The 20,779-nt window shown below is 35.8% G+C and overlaps 1 protein-coding gene across 2 annotated transcripts in view; it reads right to left on the bottom strand.

Moving 5' to 3' along the window:
* UTRN (utrophin) overlaps positions 1 to 20,779 on the bottom strand; it is a 307,480-nt gene that overhangs the window by 15,553 nt on the left and 271,148 nt on the right. For both annotated transcript variants that reach the window (XM_058833987.1, XM_058833985.1), the window contains 5 exons: positions 19,319 to 19,430; positions 11,372 to 11,508; positions 9,700 to 9,738; positions 9,392 to 9,457; positions 5,909 to 5,974 (listed from right to left, as the gene is read on the bottom strand). In XM_058833987.1, the coding sequence (XP_058689970.1) occupies positions 5,909 to 5,974; positions 9,392 to 9,457; positions 9,700 to 9,738; positions 11,372 to 11,508; positions 19,319 to 19,430 (420 nt within the window). The remainder of the gene's footprint in view (positions 1 to 5,908; positions 5,975 to 9,391; positions 9,458 to 9,699; positions 9,739 to 11,371; positions 11,509 to 19,318; positions 19,431 to 20,779) is intronic.

The raw sequence follows: 20,779 nt of genomic DNA, 5'->3' as shown, positions 1-20,779 counted from the left end.
TAAATACTATTTGTGTAAAGAAAAACCTCATTTTTTCCTGTTGAACCAAGATTTTTTGTTAGCTCAGGTATCAATATCAATTTAAAATATCATCAGTATTAGAAACAAGACAAAATAGCCAAAGATTAAGTAAATCCTGGTTCCTGGTGTGTCTTGGGAAAGTACTTCTATCATTTAGCAAAATCCTTTGGTTCTTATTGCACTGCTTAAGATAAAATTTGTACTGAAGACTAATCTCATGGTAGAATAACACCAAATTACTTCTTTCCAAGGATAACTATTCACTATCTACCAAAAGCTATGGGTTTTCCACTTTCCAAACCATCACGGAGACTTGAAATTTAGGCTTGTGCAGCCAAAGAAATGTACATCAAGTAAGAACAGCTATGTCTGCTGAAAACAATCCAAACAAGAAAAAATATAGCCTGTGACAGTTCTGTCTACTGGATAAAAACCCTTATTATTGAGTTTTGCTTTTAAAAATGAGTAAAAAGTTTAAAGAAAATAATGTACATTCACTTATTTCTTAGCTGTCCTGGCTGTTGTCAGTATTACATTCATGAGAAGAAATGACAACATGGATCTTCCCTGCCAATGAATAAATTTAATAAATGTTTCACTAAATATATATACATATAGAGAGAGTTAAATTGAGGTTGCATGTGCATTTAAGTCCATAAAAGCAATAGTTACATCAAAGAATCCTAGCTGAAAAAGAAACAGAAAGTATCTTCTTTACTACTTGAGTGATCTCAGGGAAATTTATAATCACTATTGTCATTAATACTTCACATCTACTTGAAACTAAGACAAAGGTGAGTGCAGGTAACAGAGTTTGGATCAGGTCCCAGTGCCATCATTAAAACCTCACTGTGCTTCTCTATCCACCAGCCATCCTGACAACAATACCTATCCCTATAATGAAATTTTTACCGAAGTGAGGTAACCCCTCTGAGGATTCCAAACTCTCCAAAAGGTGCACAGTACCCTGTGACTGAAATGGCCACAGCAAGCCAAAAGTGCCGGCAGTTCAATGTCCCACCTTGGGAGAGCACAAAAACAGAGTTAAAGCAGGTAGGTAAGGGAACACAGCTTCATCTTCCAGGCTTCAAAACATTGTTTACATGTCAATTTAGGTGACACTGTGTGACTACGCATACAGCCTTTTGAGCAAGGGTGTTGATGATGTCAGGAAATATTCACTTGACCTAGTTTAGTCTGGTTATTTTAATTAGGCATCAAAAAGCTGCTGTCCACATTTTGAAATGGTGAAATAGTTCAAAAGCAAAATTTCGAACATCTAAACTGGATCTTTTTTAAAACAGGGCTCTGTAAAGCTGAATTTATTATATTTATTGGATTTTTTTGTATCTGAGATTCTTTCAAGATTTTGCAATAGGTGTAACCTCATTTTTTAATGAAACCTATAAATGTTTTAAAAAAGGAGTTAACACAGTAAATGCTTATATACTCTTGACTGTGTTGTGATCCAGGAGATTACATCAACACAGCTAAATACAGGTAATTATATATTTGGTCTCAAAGTTATTCAGTCCAGAAAAAACTTCATTTCCCTTCTCTCCCACTGGTTCAGAGCCTCAGAAAGCCTATTGGAGGGGCTGTGAATATTGATTGCTCTTTTTTAGGCATCATTTGTTGCAACTGACAGCACACTTTTTCACAGGCACTTGATAAAAGAAGTCTTCTGAAGCAAACGTGTATTTCTACCATGTGTTCTATTTTTGGTTTGTCTTGCAAAATTACTAGTTTGAAAAACACAACCTTGAACCTGCACCAACAAACCTCATTACTGTAATTAGAATAGATTCATTAGTAGCACAGGAGTCCCAGGACAGGGCTTTAAATGACCTACAACATCAGGTCATTGATCTATGCCAGGCAAAAATTTTCATTTTAAGAATCTGGAACATTGTTCTGTAGGTGTGGTAGGAGATGGCAATCAGAAATCAAAATAGAAGTATCATGTAAAGTTTTATTGCTCACTCTTTCTTGGTGGTTATTTTATTGAATAACCTGTGTGCTTTGAGAAACAACCAGAAGTACACAAAGTCCTTTGACAGCAGAGGCTGTAGCTCCTATTCTGCACTTCACCACAGTAAAAAAGCCACCCCGGAAGGTCAGACTTGAAAGAAGTGCATCTCAGAGGAAAAGAACACCCCAACAAAGAAGCCCAGGGAAAACAGCCTTTGAAGTATCCTACTCTCTTTGTGGACATATATTTTCAAGATGTCTATTCCAAAACATGCATTGTGCATAGAGAAAGCAAGAGGCAAATAAAGCTGCATATAACCGCCCTTTTATTCGACTATGCTGTAGAAAGAAAAATTCCTATTTCCTGACCATCACTTTTCATCAGTGATTTATTTTGTAATTATATCGGATTAAAAAAAACAATTGCTCAGTTGGATTTAAGATTGGAAGATGTAGCTATTTGTGAACTTACTTCCTTGGCAATTTTCATTTTTGCTGTAGCTCTCATACTAAGCACCATGAGTTCTAGTACAAATAAAGTGTATCTTGACCTACTGATGCTATGAGAAATCCTAGAACAAGGATTAAAAAGGTACTCAAAAATACTCAGTCTAATTCTTTGTTCTTCTCCTAATCTTACCATCACATGAAACAAATTTCTTATTGCGACAAGATACCTTTTAACCACTTTATATCATGTCACAGGATTCAGTTACTACATACTGGGCCTCCAGTTTGACTTGCATCACATTAAGTAGCAATGCCAAGTAAAAGTATCAATGGCCTTCATTTCTGAAACTGTTCCTGCTTCTGAACCTGAGTGCAGAGTTCCCTAACAAATAAAATTTCAGGTATGTTCCAACACTGCCTTAGGATAAGCATGAAATAGCATCAACAATGCTGTGGATGTGAAGATTACTGGTAGTAAAGGCACTAACCAGAAAACAGCTTTTAAGCATCTGCATTTATTCTGAAAATATTTATACTATGCCCAGTGCAATTCACTTTGGTATGGGCTGGATAGGATAGCTCAGACATTACAGGAATAGGAGAGTTACACTCTTGTCCTATTTCTCTAACAATTTTTATTTTCATTGTACTACAACATGATTTCTCAAATTGTGAGGCATAGCTTTCTGTTAGGAAATGATTATTTATCATTGTTTGTTGTAAAGATTTAATTTTTTCCTTATGCTCATCTTCATTTGTGAATAAGTAAGTCTGCTTTAAAGATAGAGATGATATTGCATTAATTAAAGCCATATAAAATCCATCACAACATTCTAGCCTAAACATTTAGAACTGTCTAATGCAAAGAGAAGATGACATGAAAGGAAAATATTTCTATTCAATGTATTTGTACTAGAAAATTCATTCATGAGAGCATTAGAATGTTTTTAAAGAAGCTGGACATACTACAGTAGAGACTGTGCTTTTTTTTTTTTTTTTTTTTTTTGCTATCTACAACTATTTTTCTGATTAAGGAAAGGGCATTTTAAAATGAAATTCACAAATTCACATATCTTTTGAAAAGGGGAGGGTTAGCAAAGCTTAGTCAGAGAGACAGAAGTCACGATGACATTCAAGAAAGCAGGTTAGTTAAAACCCGAGAATTATCTTTGATGAGTGCTTTCTTAATCAAATGGCATATTGCAAAACATTCCTGAAAATAAACTCATTATGTTTAACTAAGAGCAGAAGTTTTCTTATTCAAATGCAGATGAACTTCTTAAATATAATCGCTGAAGAATGAAGAGTGTTAAAAGTATTGTTGCTGAGCTTGTGACCCTGACAAGACCAAAGAAGTAACTTTTAAAATCAAATGCAACACTGCCTCTGTTCTATATTCACAGTAAACTGAAGGACTCTTCAGGACCAGTGATAAGATTATGAAACAGAAATCCAATTATGAGAAGCAAAGAATTTGGTTTCCAAACTAGTAATTGTTCCCCGAATGTTTGAACTTATACTGTAAAAAAAGTAGTTTGGCTTGGGGGTTTACATCTGAACTGAAAAAAACATGTATTCACATTTCAAATTGTTCCTTTGAATTCTATCCATATGAAAATGGTTACACCATCTCCATTTCTATGTTAAATAGTATTTTAAAAAGTAATAGATTTGAACTACAATCCTAAATTCCCAATGTTTCGGCAACTTCTGCTCCAAACTGGGATACAAACTTCACAGCTCTGTAGTTCCCTGGAAAAACGTCTTCATCAAAAAGGGCTGTCAAGCACTGGAACAGGTAGCCCAGGGCAGTGGTTGAGTCACCGTCACTGGAGGTGTTTGAGGGAGGCAGATGTGGCATTAGGGAACATGGTTTAATGGTGGACTTGGATAGCTGGATGAATGACCTTAAAGGTCTTTTCCAACCTAAATGATTCAATTATAATAGTTTAAACTTTGAACCACAGACCTTCAGAATCTTGAGTATTTCAGTACTTATGCCTTAATGAGAGCATGCATTGTAATTTGCAAAAAAAACCAGAACTACAAGGTTACTTTCTTGCCCATGTTTTGTTTGTGTAACAGTCCCCTGACTGAAATCTAAATTCAGAGGTACCTATCACATGTTGGTACACAAGTTTCCATATTAATTCTTTTTCTAAGGAAAAGGAATGCAGGGAAATTGCTTTAAAAATCAACAGTTGATTTGCCAGTAAAAATAAAGCAAACACCTCCCCCTTTTACCATTGGGATGGATGGTTGTTTTGTCTTTGTGTATGAGTAGGCTCATTAATTGCAAAATACACAACTCAAGTGTATGAGCATTTAGCTGCCTTCAAGTTTCCAGCTTTCCTGCCAAATGACAGTATGTTTGCTCTTCTTTTTTTGTGGAAGGTAAATCAAAAGGGAATATTCTGGCTGCATTTTTCTTGCTGGAGAGGGTGCCAATGACAGAAATACATTAAAACAGTTCACATGAAAAAAGGTTTTATTTGGTATGTAAATACAGTTAATTAATCAGGAAAGAGGCAACAATTAAATGAGGCCACATGTGCTTCTTTCAAGCAAAGTATTTTAAAGCTCAAGCTGTTAGTATACTCATGGATAGAATAATTTCATTATTAGATTTTAAATCATTATTAAATTATTAACTATTACTGAGACCAACAGCATTTTCTAACTAAAGCTGAATGAGAACAATTTCAGTTTTCCTCTTTAAAAGTGCTGCTGGTATTTGTTAATAACTTAGAAGAGTCCTACAACGCTGATTTAATTAACTGAACTGATGATAAAGTGAGGTTAAAACATTGGTTTCTACATTAAAAAAAGAAAAAGTATTTACTTCATCAGCAATTCAAGGGGTTCTATGTTTTTCAAGCATAGAACCAATGCATTTTAATTAAGGTTTTTACAATAAAAGCAACACATAATTAAAAAAAAAAAAAAAAGTTAGAATTAATGTAGGACTATGTTTATTACACAGGACAATTCCAGGCAAAAACAGATGGATCAGCAGCCAGAAAACTGAAATATAAACTGGAAGTAGGAACACTGTTCTGGCTCTGAAGCATCTTCAAAGTACAGAAGTTTGTTGTGGTTTTTTTAAAAAATAAAGTTGTCCAGGGTCTAGCAAAAGCCTAGAAAGGGATTTATTTTCTTTTATACTATGATAAAAGCAGAAAAGGAATACAAAGGTACAAGGCTGTGGCTTTTTCCTAGTCACATGAAATATCCTCACTCTTGAAACAGAATGGCTGTCAAACACAGAGTTCCCACACACCATCAAGTGAACATCACCAATTTCCACAACCGGCGCTCAGAATAGCTAAACTTATGGAGGCATCCTTGGGCTCATACTTATTAGCTGCTCTCATTGGGACTAAGTTCTGTGTTAGAACTGCTGAAGAGTACACCATGACTGTGTAAGCAAAGTAACTGACAGCTGCAATGAGCTTGAGCTACTTACACGCTTCCTGTGGTGGAGCTGCTGTCCATGAGGAAGGAGCCGTTGGTCTTTTCCATCTGCGCAAGCCTGAAAGGCAGGGAAAGACCATGACTTTCAGACAACAGGCTGCACAATTTCACCAGAGGCACTGTGAAAATCAATCTATTTTGAAACAGCTCAGATATGGCAATCTTTGTATACATGCTTAGGAATAGAGCCCTAGATTTTGTGACGAAAACCTATAATCCAGAGGACTTTTATGAGAAACTTGTGCTATGATTAATTAATTCTACTTGCCAAACAACAACAAAAATGTATTTTCTAACTCTAGTATAATTATCATTAGCATCACCACAACTCTCATGGCAAAATTAGTTAAAGAGATGTTTTCACAGATGGTTTTCTTTTTGAATTTTCTAAAGCTGGACTAACAAAAGAGGATGAATCCTTTTTAAATATAGCACATGCAACATCTGAAATTACTCTTGGCAAATACCACACTGTGGACAGACAAGTCGTGTAAAACAGCACAAAAAGTAGTATAATTACAGAGAACCATTGCCTAGAGTTCCTCATTTTGGAAGCAAATAATCTAAAAAGACCAGATTATTAGACTGTATATATAAGGTCTTACAGTTTTTTAAAATCAAAGCAGAAATTTTCTATCCAAGTTTCAAGAAAAGATGTACCCTATGTACATAAGAGACATACATACAAATTTAGGAACACTTAATGCTCTACACATATATTCAACTGCACCAAATATGACTATTTCCAAATATGCCTTTACTATAAAAGTATCTTAATTTCACATATATTTTTGCAAGTGCATTATGCATTGCTACAGACATCTTCAAACTTCCTTTTGAAGGAAGTGTCCAAGGCCCTAAAGAACAGGGAACTCTGGTGACTTCTTTTAGAATGGTGCAAATTTGCCCTTCTGTACATTTGTCACTATTCCTGAGGGTTGAAGAAGAATAATAAATGAAGGCACACACTGAATGTCATTTTGATTGTCTATTCCACCAAGGCTGGGGTGAGACATTGTGCTCCAATATCTCCCCTGAAGGAAAGAGAATCTCTGAAGTGACTCAGGACAAATGACATCATCTCTGCTCTAGGGCATCTCAAACAAATCTAGCTCACAGAGAGCAACATGCTTACAAGTCACCTTTATAAAGCTGCTAAGCTCAGCATCTTTAAATCAATTGATGAAACAATTTTAGAAATTAATCCTCACAGTCCCTTTGTCACATAGGGAAGTAGTACAACCCCCATTGCTTTTAAGAAAGAAGGGCCTGCCCTGAATCCCTTAGTGACTAACAGATATTCCAACTTACAAATGCAGATTTCACCATTATTATCACATTTAGGATCTCCATCATTAACAAGGATTTGCTTGGGATAGTATACAGCACCAGATGGCCCTAGTCAGGAAGCACAGAGAGACAGGGAAAGGACCCTAGAGTTGCAAAGAGCCTTCAAGGTAGGATAAAAACTGAAAGCTGAGGAAGGAAATTAGAAGCAACTCAGAGGTGACACGGCACACCAGAACAGGGAGATGGTGCCTGATTCCAGGCAGGGGATTTTGTAAATAGAAAAGTGAGAGCTGAATGTTCTCCAATCAGTGACATAGGGCTTTAAGCCCTAATATACTGTTTCTGCTGGGCACTGTCTTATTAGGGGAGCCCTGACAATATTTCTTTAAAGCTGCTTAGCTGAAAAGACCAGAACAATAAAAAAGATTTACTATTTTATATGTGACATATGTGTAACAGATTCAACTAGAAAGGACACAATAAAAATTATATGAAAGACACAGAATTATGGGACATTTTGAGATTTTATTGCTGGAAGAAAAACAATCCTGAGTAGTTTTGGACAGATTACCTATGAGGCAATTAGTAGTAGGTTTTTGATTTTGGTAAGCAATGTTTGCACATAGCAGGTACAGATTTAGGTTTGTATCATGAATGATAATCGAGCAGTGCACAGCCCACCTTCAGCTAATCTTATTCCAAGCAGAACTGTTAAGAGGTGAGTGGAACAGAGGAAAAACATCTATTGCACCTAGGATCTCCACTGATCCTTAACGAGAGTCCACAGTTTGAGCTTCATCTTGGCACAAAAAGCCACAGTATTGTGGCACCACAGGCTGAAAAAAGGACACAGGTAGACAGAAAAGTCTCCATCCCTCTAGAGAAATTTAATTTGTCTGGTTCAGGGGCTTTAATTGATTACAACATGGCCTGAGTTTTAGACTCAAAGAAATGCCAGGTGATACATATGAATGACATGTTTCAAATAACTGAAAAGCTCTGTAATGACTTTGTATGTCATTGTGCTATATTACTAATGAAGGATGAAAATATTTGCTGTTGGGGGACAAAAAAAGAATAGGCTGACTGCAGGTAGCCCTTCAGCTTTATTTCCTGCCCTATTTTCCTTTGCTGCAAAGACCATGTGCAGCATAAGCTAGGCATTTAAAAAAATGGTCTGAAGATTTTTAAGGTGCCCATAAATAGGAATGCTATTAATTTAAACATGCCCCCTGAATTTTTATTCAAAAAATAAAAAAGTTAAAATTATTTTTCAGTTGTGGAGATCAGATACAACAATAAAAACACCCAAAGAGAAACCTAGTCAGTTCCCATGGTACTAATTTTTGAGAGGGTGTCTCTAGTTAGTGTTTCACCATCATCACGCCCTTAACTCCAGATGAGAGGAAAAGCCCTCGAATTGCACAAGGAGAGGTTTAGGTTAGATATTACAGTAAGTTTCTTCTGTGAAAAGATGGTCTGGTATTGGAATAGGATGCCCAAGGAAGATTTGGAATCACCTTCCCTGGAAGCATTCAAAAGGCATGTGGAGGTGGCACTTGGGGACATGGTTTAGTGGTGAGCACAGTCATTCTGAGTTAATGGCGGGGCTTGATGATTTTAGGTCTTTTCCAGCCTTAATGATTCTGTGATCACCAGCTCTGAATGTACAGAAATGAGTTAACAAAACACAGAAACATTGAGATGGACTTGGCATAACAGACATTTTATCCCAACAAGGGTGACCCCACAAAAGCCACAACATAAAACAACCATAATTACAACCTACTCTGCTAAAAGCCAACAATAGTGCAGAGTGTCAGCCTACCACAGAAGAAAACAAAACCCTGGATCTAAAATCCTACTGGGAAAACCTGTATACATAACAAGTTCAGTTTATTTCAAAGGCTAAACATGAAGAAAGAAACAAATAATAGCACATTTTAGAAACAATAAAATCTTGCAACAGCTTCCATTCTGTATGAGAGATGATATATTTAACACATGTATTTTACATTTAATATGACTGTAATCAGAAGCTAATGATTAAAAACTTTCTACTTTTTTCTAAGCAGAGAGAATGATATCGTTTTAATAAATAATATCCAACCAGTAATGTGTATTAAAAACTGGAGGAATCAACCACAAAATGCAATGGACTATTGAGAAACCACGTCTGTCTTACCTAGTAGCATACTGTTCTATCCTGGAGTGTGTGTCATCATGAAACAGCTGTGGAGACTGGGAAGGACTAGTTTGAACATAATAATAAAAAAATTAGTGGTGTCTAAAGCAATTCATCATACAGACAACATAATTTTTAAATCAAGTTAGACTGATGACAAATAAATACATGCACAATATTCCCGAGGGCGTTATTGCTTTGGGTCAGCCATGCCCTATAGTTCAGGGACATCAGATTAGCTGCAACTGAGCTAAAAGAACACAATTGGCAAATGAGGCTTTCCAGATAAAGGGGTTCTGCATACTCACTCATATTGCTCTGGCCACATACTGATGAGAGTGATAGGACTGTAAGAAAGACAAAAAAAAAAAAAAAAAAAAAAAAAAAAAAAAAGAGGGAAAGAATGAAACTATGAAACAAAAACCTTAGCACTATTTATGCAAGAGAAAGCTGGAGAAACACAAAATATTTTAAACAGCAACCCATCCTGAACCAGTAACAATTGATGTAGAAAACAGACAGCAAAATATACTGCCACATGTCATGGAGAGACAAAGGACTGACCTACATAATTTTGTTACATAAAAATCAATTAAAAAAAATCCAAATCAGTGTTATTGTTTGAACTACAGTCCATAAACCATAATCAATTAATTTAAATTCTGGTCAAGCAATGGAACTTTAATTTCAAAGTAACTAGTAAAATGTATTAAAAGAAAAGTGGGGTGCAAAACCCCCACCAATAAGCCATCCCCTATAGCTCACAGTTATCAATGCTTCTTTTCCTTACACATTAAAATAATGAGGTAAATACATATTGTATTACATTCTCACACTCAAATAGCTATAAAAGATTTTTTATTTTCTTTAATATCTTTCTATTAAAAGGAATGTATTACTGAGTTTTGCCACCTGCAGGGCAGAGAACCAATACCAAGAGTTTTCTCAGCATGGTGCTGACAATTTATCTGTATATTTCTCACATGACTAGACCAACAGAATTTTAACCTGACCTGTGATTATAGTTTTATCATTCCAATTTCTGGCAGCATTGGCAAACTTTCATCACATTAAAGCAGCTTTGCCTTCTTGTGTTGGTGGCAGCTGAAGACCACCCTGGTGGGTAACATTTGAACATCTGAATGTGCATTGCTTCCTTAGAAGCCATCAATCAGGCAGTTCTCAGATTACTTCCTCCTGTATCTTAAACTGCTAATGAGGAGGTTTTGTTTACTTACTGCAAATGAAAGGCACAGCCCTACAGTCATGAAAGCCCTTAGACCCTGGGCACTGGCGCTGAGCCCTGTGTGAATGCAGAGCATCTTTGCTGAAGCCTCGCATGAGCTGTTGCTAAGTGGTGCAGTGTTCAGACAATGCAGCTGTGCCACAGACTCCAGGATGTGAGGGACAGTCAAGCCATGAAACTAATTCTAGCACCCTGTCAACACATCTTAATTTTTGCTCTTGTAAGAGTGCCTTCTGCTGACAACTGCCAAGTGAGTAAATAAAGTGGAGCACTTCTGTCAGCGCCAGAAATAATACCATGGAGACACTGAGAGTGCTCTCTCTGATTAGGCCACCAATATTTCTGAAGCCTGTGGGACCCTAATTAAATCAGACATTTCTAATTCCAGGAATTTTGACATAATCAAATAAGCAGCGCAGTTCCAAAAACCCAGTCTCCTCAAAAGTATTCTCTGTAAAACAGCTATTCAGCCCCCGCCAAAATTACCTGCTGTGTCCATTGACATGGACATTGTACAGCCCATGGCTTCGTAATACAATACTGAAAAAAATCTAAACATAAAGTATGTTACTTTAAAAGTAATAAAGAAGATCTGCAAATAATGTGAGACAATACAGAATAATATATCACAAGGCTCTGCAACTGTTGTTGGCTATTTTTTGAGTTTCAGCTTCTTGTTTCTCACAGAGAAGGCCAGTGACTCAAGGAGCAACTGCTCTATAAACCACACTTACGTCTCCAGGTTGTCACCCTCCAATACTGTTTGCACAGGTAAGTAGCCAAGTCGGGGATGCTTTGCAAAATACTTCTTTGACCGGAATTTATTCTTCAGCACCTTTGTGAAGTCCCGTACATCTTCCCCAGATGTTGTCTTAAAAATAAAAAGGAAATAAAATTCGACATTGCTAAATAGTACTGATTTAATGTCAATATTATTGGTTAATACCACTGGTGCTGTCCTGAAAAAGAATAAAAGGAAGAACTTTAAAATTTCAGTAATGCTAAAATTGCCTTTTTTGTGTCATGAGATACAGTACAATAATAATGCTAATGCACCTAAAAATTGTCTTCTACTGGAAAATAATAGCAAATTCCCAGCAGTAAATGCATTTACCAATTACTTTATAAATTTGGGAAAAATTGAAACAGGTTCAAGTCTTAAGAGAAGTATTTATATCCAGTCTTACAAACCACAAGAATTTAATTTTTGAGAAAAAAATTAAAAAGGGCAAAAATCAGTTGGTAAGATACAGCCCTCTATATTCACAAAGTTTGACAAAATACTCACTGCCTCCTATTCTAGATCTACAATAGAAAACTCTACCACAAGACGGGAGTGGTATGTGCTAAACTCTTCTCTGCTGCAATGGGCAAGATTTTCATAAGAATTTTCTCAAGTTATCCTATCTCTTCCTATAGGATTTTGCCACTACTTGTAATATTCCAGAGTCAAAAAAATGCACAGATTAAGTGGTGGCCAGTGTACAGACACTTTTCAAAAGCACAGGAAGGCCTGATAAGAAAAATTAGTGCCTGAAGTAACAAACTCAAACTGATTCAGTGGTCTCCTTACTACCACAGAATAAGATTAGGACATAGATTAGCCACAAGATTCCACAAGCCTAAATTTACAAGTTACAATCAACATCTTCTATCCCTCCCCACAGCTTTTTGACTGGTCGTGACTGATGCAGACTCTTCCAAAACTGGTAACTTGTTAGCCCCATTCCTCTCTGCTCACTCCCTGCCCACCAGCCTATCCTGAGAACAAAATCAAAATTTATTCAACTGCTTTTAAAAATCCCTTTAACCGGTGATAATCACAGCAATAAGGGCAGCACTGCTTTGGTAATACTGTTCAGCTAACTTCTGCTTATAAAGCAGGGATACATACAGACATAAAATACAAGGCAAAAATGGCAATAAAGAGATCTGCAGGAAGAAACAATAGTATACAGTCTGCCTTTAAAGTGTATGAGCTCAGACTGTGCTGACTACTCCAACAGAACATCCCCTTCCAGCCGCTACTATTGAGCATTTTCTCTTGCAACTGCAGTAAAGAAAGCATGGCCATTCATCTCCAGAATTACTTGAAGATTTGCAGCAAGCTTTTACAGACTTGCAGACCAGTCTCTGTAACAAACTACAAATGCATTCCTGTACCCTCTGCTTTGGGAGAAGCCTGCTAGCATCAAAAGATGCCAAAGCCAATGGACAACCATGTGGAAAATAGAGAGGAAGACTGCAGTTTTGTAATCTTTTTCCTAATTTACTACAAAGTGGCCTAGAGACAGGTCAGGAAAACTATTCTCTGTGAAAACATAAAAACACTTCCATATTAATCTATATATTTTTATGTATTTATAATATATGCAGTTACAAACTCTCTAATGCACATCAGATGAGCAACAAAAACAGTAGAACAAGCTGGTGTTGGTAGGAGTTTCTCATACATGGCTTTAAAAAGTAGACAACAAACAGAGCAAATTTGTGGCCAAGGGCTGTTTGAACCCCTGAATTTTAATAAAAGTGAATCCAGGGAGGGTTAACAAAAACATTCTCAAAAAGCACCTCTCCAACCACTGCACCATTGAAAGAAGGAACATGAGGCAATGCAAAGGGCTCAAAAAACCAGTAACTCCAACAGATGGAACACTGCCCCAAGACCAAGGAATGAAAATTTTAATGCCTACACATTGTAGAAATAAATGTCTACTGAGATGCCAGGCTTTTCCTCTGGTGTATTCTTTATTTGGTATGGCAACCTGATTCTCAGAAAGAAGACTAATATGACTGTGTACTGACTGAGCACTGCAAATACTAATCAGGGAAATGTGACCAAATTTGAAACGACTATTTTGATTTACATGCAATTAAGGTGCATCTCTGAAAAATGTCTTCTTTTTTTTTTTCCTTTTGGGCATATAACCACAAAATACAGTCCAATCCAAAATCATGCCATGGGAGATGTACTATAACATTTTCCTTTAAAAAAAGAACAGCCAGGAACTGTTGTGTAGAATCTATCTTCTAAATTAAAACCAGCAGGTACCTTGTACACTTCCTTACATCATGACACTGTGACTATTTCCACACAAATCAACAGTACAAATAGCACCACTGTTACAGAACTACTTCAAAAGCAAAGAAAAATTACTTTCCTTCACTGAAAATTCAGCCTAAAGACCATGCTTTCAAACTCAATTTAAAATCTCAGTTCTTAGAGCAAGACAAAGTTCAGGAAGAAACATTTCATATCCATGGCTGCCACACACAGCTAAAAAAAAATTGGTAGCAAGACATCTCAAGATGTCAGTAGCTACAATCTGTAATAATGGACAAACTGGCATCGGTGTTCTTCAATACACCAGCCATGCACAAAGAAGAGTTATAAGCGACAAACTAAGAAACAATTACTTGTAGTCCAATAAAAACTTAAGAAACCAGGATTTCATGGAAAGCAATGGGGAAAAAAATGAGCACGGTGAATATATGTTTTCCATGTCTTTAAAACCCAGTTGGTGTGTGCTTTCAGTATATTGGAAGTAGAACAAGTCTTCATTAGTAAAAAGTAATACCAAGATTGTAATAAACTAATTGCAAGGCTCTAAATTAAGTAACGTATAGCATAAAAATTACAACAAATATATGAAACATGAATAAATAGTATCGAATACTTATAATACATATATATATTTAATTTTGCTTATTTCTCACTATTCTCTTTTTATAATAAAGAGTAATAGTGGAAGCCCATGTTCTTATTCCTTTCACTGCACTTACCTATGTAAAAGGACCTAGTCTGCACCTAAGTGATCATTCTCTTAATTACATTTATTATATCTAACACAAAACCAATTAGCTATTTTAACATACAGAGAAATTGATTCCCAGAAGAGATGTGAACCTCACTAATGTATGCTGTCATTAAACCCAGCCACATTAATATAACACAAGTGCCACTATTGAGAGGATTTCCATTAATAAAATCTAAAAATAAACAGTGTAGGTAGTTATGTAGGACTACTCCCAAATGAGAAGGTAGGAAAATCTAACAATATTTTTACACATCGGTGTAAAATTCTACATTAAAAGTCTTATTTCCCCATCTTTTCAGAGAAAGAATATGTAAGGGTGAAAAATAAACTAGAAAAATTTTGCATTTCTACTACTTAAGAGAGAATTATGTTTTCAGATGATTCTCATACCCATCTATAAGTCCTGGTTGAAAGAAAATACATAACTCATTATAATGCCTTTCTAATTTTTTTTTCAGTTTTATTTTAGCATCAAGAAACTAAATTGCAAGCTAGGAAAATGCAAAACCGCATTACAGATTAGAATGCAGTAACTACATAGAGCTATGTGGAGTAAACAGTCCTAATCTGAAATTATGAAGCAAATCTTACCTAATACAAATATTACAGAACTCATTAAAATGTGGACATATTCCTTAACCCATTCTACAAATTATTTTAAATTTGATAAGAACTTACTGTACTTCTGAAAAATCCCTTTATACCCTACACTGAACTGACCACCTGAAGACAACTAAATGGTCTTCCCTCCATCTGTGACTAAGCTCCAGTTCTAAATGTCACCTTAAGTAATGGAAGCTTTTTTTCTTTAACCTATTTATTGCTAGCATTCTTAATAAAAATGTACTAATATGCATTAGCAGTAAGAAATTGAAGCTAGATTTTATTAATGCAGTTTAATGAGTAATATTTGTACTCTGCTTTTCAACACTGGCCAAGAAAGCAACATTTTAACATCAACAGCCTTTGAATTTAGTTGAAAAGGCAGACTGGATGTACTCTTTCTGTTCAAGCTATTTGTACTGTAATATAATGGATTCTAAGGAACACTTCAGTGGCCTTTGGTACTTTTATTTCACAGACCCAGGTCTACGCTATTTTTCAGGCACTATTCCATTTAAACATATATGCTATTCTACTAAATGAAAAAAATTTGCAATTCTTGACTAATGTAGTGCATTTAATTAGTTCAGTATGTAGAGAGGTTTAACAATAAATTAGTATAACAAACACAGTGAATTATTACAAACAGTAAGAATAAATAATACAGGACTCTTTTTTGTGAAATCAATTCTTTATCCCTAGACCAAATATGACTAGTTAAAATAGATTGCATGTGGGTAATGATTATGGAAGTCTAACATATAGAAGTCTAACAGGTCTGTTCATGTAATGGGTCATTTCTTTTTACAGAAATGGAGGAAGCAGAGTGTACTCACATCAGGACCCAAATAAAATTCCAGCTCTCATATTCAACTTCCAAATTAACAGGGGTTGGTGCTGGACCTCTAATTTTATGCATCACCTAAATGCCATTTCTTTTATTCTGCTCCACCTAAAACTTTCCCAAGTTCCTTCCTTTTCCCCCCTTTTACACTGGCCTTCCTTCATTCAGTCTAATCAAGAATGTCATTTTACTCCCCTTATTATCCCCATTATAATCCATAATGGATTCATCTCATTCCTCCTACAGTTCATAGAAAGAAGGGACTTTTGCCTTATGTTACCTTATTTTACACCTAATATTGCTTTAAAACTACATTCTTTCCGCAGCAGTAGGAGAAATCTTCATTATAATACACAAGCCATCCCTATTCCCAGGGACAGAGAAGATTCCAGCCATTTCCAGAATATATTTTTCAGTCTATCAGCCTTCACTTGTAAATGAGATGGCTCACAGTTACACAATGTGAACTTGTTTAACAAGAACTGAAAATTCATCTTAGATATCAAATCTGCTGCTTCAGACAAAACCTGGAATTCATCAGAAATATACCATCATATTCTAGGGAGAGTACAATACCCCATAACAGATGTAATCTGTATTTGACTAACTCAACACGAAGGATATCTTATCCTGCAGACCAGCAGCATTATCTATTTCAACACCCCTGTAGTGGTTTAGATTTCCTAATTTCGTTTTCCCGGCCTACGCACCAAATAAATGTCGTGGTTTTAAAGCAGTAACTAAAAAAATTATTAGAAAACTTATTTATTTCTTGTTGTGAGATATGGATTAGAACAAGAGCAAAACAGGCTTAAAACTTAAAAGGAATAAAAGAAGTTTATTAACAAAACTACAAGAATAAGAACACCAGAATAAACTTCCAGAAAACTCCTTTATCCCCCACTACCCAACCATTCCCTTGACATGTTCACATGACAACATAGAGACAAAAAACTTTGGAACTTTGGTGTTTAAAACAGTCCCAATTCCTGCTACAGTCTTTTCATCAGCCCTTGTAGAGAAACAGAAGTCTTCTTCTGCTAATCTATGGAGTTTCTCACAAGACAACTATTCTTGTTATAGCTTTCTATTTTTCTGATGCCAGCTGCCCGGAAATCTGCCATCAGAGTTCACTCCTCCCATTTCACATCACTCTGAGGTGTGTATGGGCCATGAGTCTAGGGATGTCATTTTTTAAGGATGAGTTATTCAAAGGCAAAAGTCCTCTTCATCTGTCTCTGTGAGCTTCTCTGGAAACAGAAGTTTTCTCTTTGCCTCTACAATGGCCCCAAATCTTCAACTATTACTTCTCCCCCCTTTGTTCCAGCATCTCACTGTATCACAATTACTCCACCAATTGTTCAAAATCCACACTTTGAACACTTCATTCCTCCCCATATACTCTGTCATGAATTAAAGGAGTTTTTTCAGAACACTATTGTCCATCTCCATAGCTTTAACAGAAAAATATTTCAGCTTATAAAGCATCTCCTTATTCTCTCTTCCCCATCTAAAACTTAACTCTTTTCTTCATGGTCTTTGATGGTTTTATGATGTCTTTTTCATGTTGATTGTCTCTCTCTCTCTAGGAAAAAGGAGTAATCTGTACGTTTTATCTAGGTATTAAAAGAATTAAAGTCTTGGAAAAGCTGCAGATGTTCATGGTGTCAGGTTTCAGTCCAGCAGCAGAAACTACAAACCAAGCCAGGCCGGCCTGCAGGGGGGGGAGGAGGCGGAGACAGAGCCCGTTACTTCGTCAGAAGCCGGAAACCAAAGAGGGAAAGAGAACTCTGGCTTTACATCTTAAGGTGGTGTTCACAAGTTATTCTCACTTTTCAATGGTCAAAACTGCTGTCAATTCTTAGAAATGACCGATAATTGGTCACAAGAAAAGACTCCCATCAGCCTCTTGAAGTTTCAACTTCCTCCCAGCTCCTGAAGCTATCTTAAAGGTAAAGTCACCCCATGACAACCCCTTACACCACAATTTCTGAATTTTCTGCATATTTTAGGCAGTAACAAACATTTCTTTTCCACTAAAGATGAGGTCTATAGGGAGGAAAAAAAAAAGTGAATTTTTAATGACGTCTACTCATAGACCTCTGAATCCTGAGGTTAGAAAAGTCACATGATAAAATATAATAAACATTAAAATCTGCTGAAAAAACAACAAATCTACTTTAAAAATATTCTTCAGAGTATATCCTGGCATGCCAATTTATCAATAAAATCCTAACATTTAGTTATAGAATTAATGAAAGTACATTAACATTACTCATTTTTTCTGACCATAATGAAGTAAAAACACTACTTAATAGAATTTGAATTCTGTTACAGAAGACACTCCAGGAAAATAAAGAGAGGGAAAACACAGATAGTAAGTCGAACAACTACAGCAGAAGAGTCAAATAACTCAATGAATTTTTGCTATTATAAGAACCCACAGAATCTTGTAACACTATTAAAAATTGGCTCTGTTGAATCAGCTCTAGTTACATTCTGGTATGAATTTTTCTGAACATGCAGACCTTTCACTACTGTCATGTAGAGCACATACCAATTATCCTATTTATTTATTTCTGACTGAGTTAAAATTCTTGAATGTAAACAACAATCTCATAAAAAAAGGAGAGTGGTATTTGCATGTAGCAACTCAGCCACCCCTTCAGTTAAGAAAGATTCCTAGGAATCTCCTTAAAAAATTGTGTTTGAAACATCATTAGGAAAAATACAGTGTTTTAAAATTAATTTTTGTTTGTAACTTGTTGATTTTGTACCAGCTACTGCTGGTAAACATCTCACACCATTTCTGGTTAGAAACTATCAATTCTGTTAATTTTTTTCCAGCTACACATCAACTTTTACTTATCCCAGTAAATAGCAGTTACACAATAGAATGAAACACAACCTATTTCTAACCACATTTTCATGAAGCAAGCAAATGCTTCATGAATGAAGCATTCGTGAAATGCTGAAAACAAAGACCCCCTAAAAATATTAATGTGCATTACTAGAATATTAAATACTCCTTGCCATGGTATAGCAATAGTAAAACAAGTCTTTTTTCTCTGACATATTCTTACCCTTATTGTGTGTATATACGTGAGCATACAAAAACAGCAGTTACATTTAATATTCAAGCTTTGTTTTACCAATCAGAAGTGAAGTTTAAGTTCTCTCAGAGGTGGATACTGCTATCCATTTGTATAGAATCCAAGCATTCCCCACATAAAATCAGAAAAACCTGAAAAGTTCCTGATGCCTTCCAAAGAGAAAGGTAGGAAGACAAGCCATATTAAACATATGAAAAAGAAATCCTGGCTAGGATTTTAGGTAACAAAGATTATGAAAAAAAAAAATTAGACCTCAAATCTGGGTTATTATTGATTAGAAACACTGGGTAAATTAGTACTCACAGGTATACAATACTCCACCATTGGATAATGCAATTTATGCCCCTTTGCTGTACGGCCAGAAAAGAAACAGCTCTGACAGACATCATAGTTGAAATGTTTTAAGCTCCGGTACCTGTGGGGACATTAAACAAAGTGATTAGAGGTTTACTTCTAATTAAGCCTCACAAAGCAAATTACTCTCTGAAATGCTGTCACCTGCTTTTCAACAGCAGGAACACAAGGACACAGTGGGTTTGTTGGGATCAGCTCAGAGAGAGCTTGGAGGTATGTATGTGGGCACCACCAGAATGTGGCATGGCTAACACTCATCAGAGCTGCAGGCCCAGGGACAGCAGCACCACTGCAGCAGCTGCAGGGACACAGGAAACCTGCAGCCCTCTTCATCCACAGAACCTTCCTGCACTACACTCCTCACTGAGTATTTAAAAGGTCTTGTCTCCATATCAATATAGAGAGCCAATCACCTGCTGCTCAAGTAGCTTTGATGCAGAAAATCTTACAGGTATCAGCTTCATTGATGGACTGGGAAGAATTTATAATTTTGAAGTTTTTACTGACTTTAAAACACATTGCTCTAGTTTTTCTTTTCCTCGATTTATGAGGAAAATATTATTTATTCTATCTATTTATGTGTTATCTCAAAGAAACTTTTATAAACCAGACTGGTTTATTTCAGTTTTTACTCAAAAATTAAAGGTTTGTAAATAATTTTGATGCTCAGAAATTCCACACACATTTTAATTTCTTGAGAAATTAAATTCTCAAGAATTCATTAATTGTAAGAATAATTTAAAATTCAGTTAAAAATACACAATTATTTGCTTACTTTTGGTTGTGTTTTTTAAGAGAGTGTATATGTAAATAGGGTAACAAACTTCTACACTATCCCTTGTACTAAATGTTATCATTGGGAGCATGATTTATTGATTTATTTAGACTAAATCAACAATTCAGTTCCAGATTCCGCCCACTGTTTCTATGGTATGGTTGTTCTGACTGGATGAGGTTATATCATTTGTATGAAACTAAAATGAACTAATTGAACCAAATTGAATAGCTATTGAATAGTTAAAGTTTAAATTAAATTGCTTCCTGAGAGCAGTTTTCAGTACCCATCCACATTTTTCCCCCGTTGAGTTTTATGTTTTGTTTTGCAAGAGAATGCATCTATAAATGTAAAGGTTCACTTTAAAAGATGCTGATCCAGCTTGTTTATAGCCTTTTCTCAGAGCATGTGCATTAAATGGCTACATTTACCTTCTGCTAAGATGCCAGATGCTTTTGCTGTCGCAGATCTCTAACTTCATTGTAGAAATTATTTAGAATGACCCATTCTAAATGGGTCTTTGTCTTCTTTTCTGTCTTTTCTGTGTCTCTGCCCTCCTACAGACAGTACCAGGGATAGTACAACTGGGCAACTATAACATAGCTGAGCTAGAGCTTTGTCACCCTATGCTTTCT

This window comes from Poecile atricapillus, chromosome 3 (genome assembly GCF_030490865.1).
Source record: "Poecile atricapillus isolate bPoeAtr1 chromosome 3, bPoeAtr1.hap1, whole genome shotgun sequence".
In the NCBI taxonomy this organism is placed as follows: domain Eukaryota; kingdom Metazoa; phylum Chordata; class Aves; order Passeriformes; family Paridae; genus Poecile; species Poecile atricapillus.
The sequence above is the reverse complement of the archived record's forward strand: the minus strand, read 5'-3'. Positions and strand labels throughout refer to the sequence as shown.